Source organism: Theobroma umbraticum, unplaced genomic scaffold, assembly GCF_002168275.2.
Source record: "Theobroma umbraticum cultivar Fairchild unplaced genomic scaffold, ASM216827v3 scaffold_228.0, whole genome shotgun sequence".
NCBI lineage: Eukaryota > Viridiplantae > Streptophyta > Magnoliopsida > Malvales > Malvaceae > Theobroma > Theobroma umbraticum.
In genome coordinates, this window is record NW_018397274.1 from 2621518 (window position 1) to 2621884 (window position 367).

The following is a 367-nucleotide window of genomic DNA, read 5'->3' on the forward strand; positions in this document are numbered from 1 at the left end:
CAGATTTGGCATGTTGGAAGGGTTTCAAACTACGGTGAGTTCTTGCCTTAGACCTCCGTTATGTCTTCTCTTCTGGTTCTCTGATGGAATTATACGCTTAATGTTATTCCCATATTCATGCGACGACATTGGCCCAACTAATTTCTCATCCCTTTACAATGTCTATATACGTACAGGTTTTCAGCCAAATGGACAAGCTCCAATCTCTTCTACTGACAAGTCGTTGACACCACTAATTCAAGCTAATGGAGTGGATCTTGCTCAGTTCTCACCTCCTAGGCGATTGAGGACAGATGAAATCCCCCTAATTGTCAATGATTTTAGAATTGCGGCAAGGAATGCTATGGAAGCTGGTAAGTTTTTTTCT

The 367-nt window shown here is 41.7% G+C and overlaps 1 protein-coding gene across 1 annotated transcript in view; it reads left to right on the plus strand.

Annotated features, from left to right (window-relative positions):
* Window positions 1-367, plus strand: part of LOC110427338 (putative 12-oxophytodienoate reductase 11) — an 8009-nt gene that overhangs the window by 6781 nt on the left and 861 nt on the right. The window contains exons 3-4 of the mRNA XM_021442823.2: window positions 1-34; window positions 177-353. The exon at window positions 1-34 is cut by the window's left edge and continues 97 nt beyond it. Coding sequence (XP_021298498.2) covers window positions 1-34; window positions 177-353 — 211 coding nt within the window. The remainder of the gene's footprint in view (window positions 35-176; window positions 354-367) is intronic.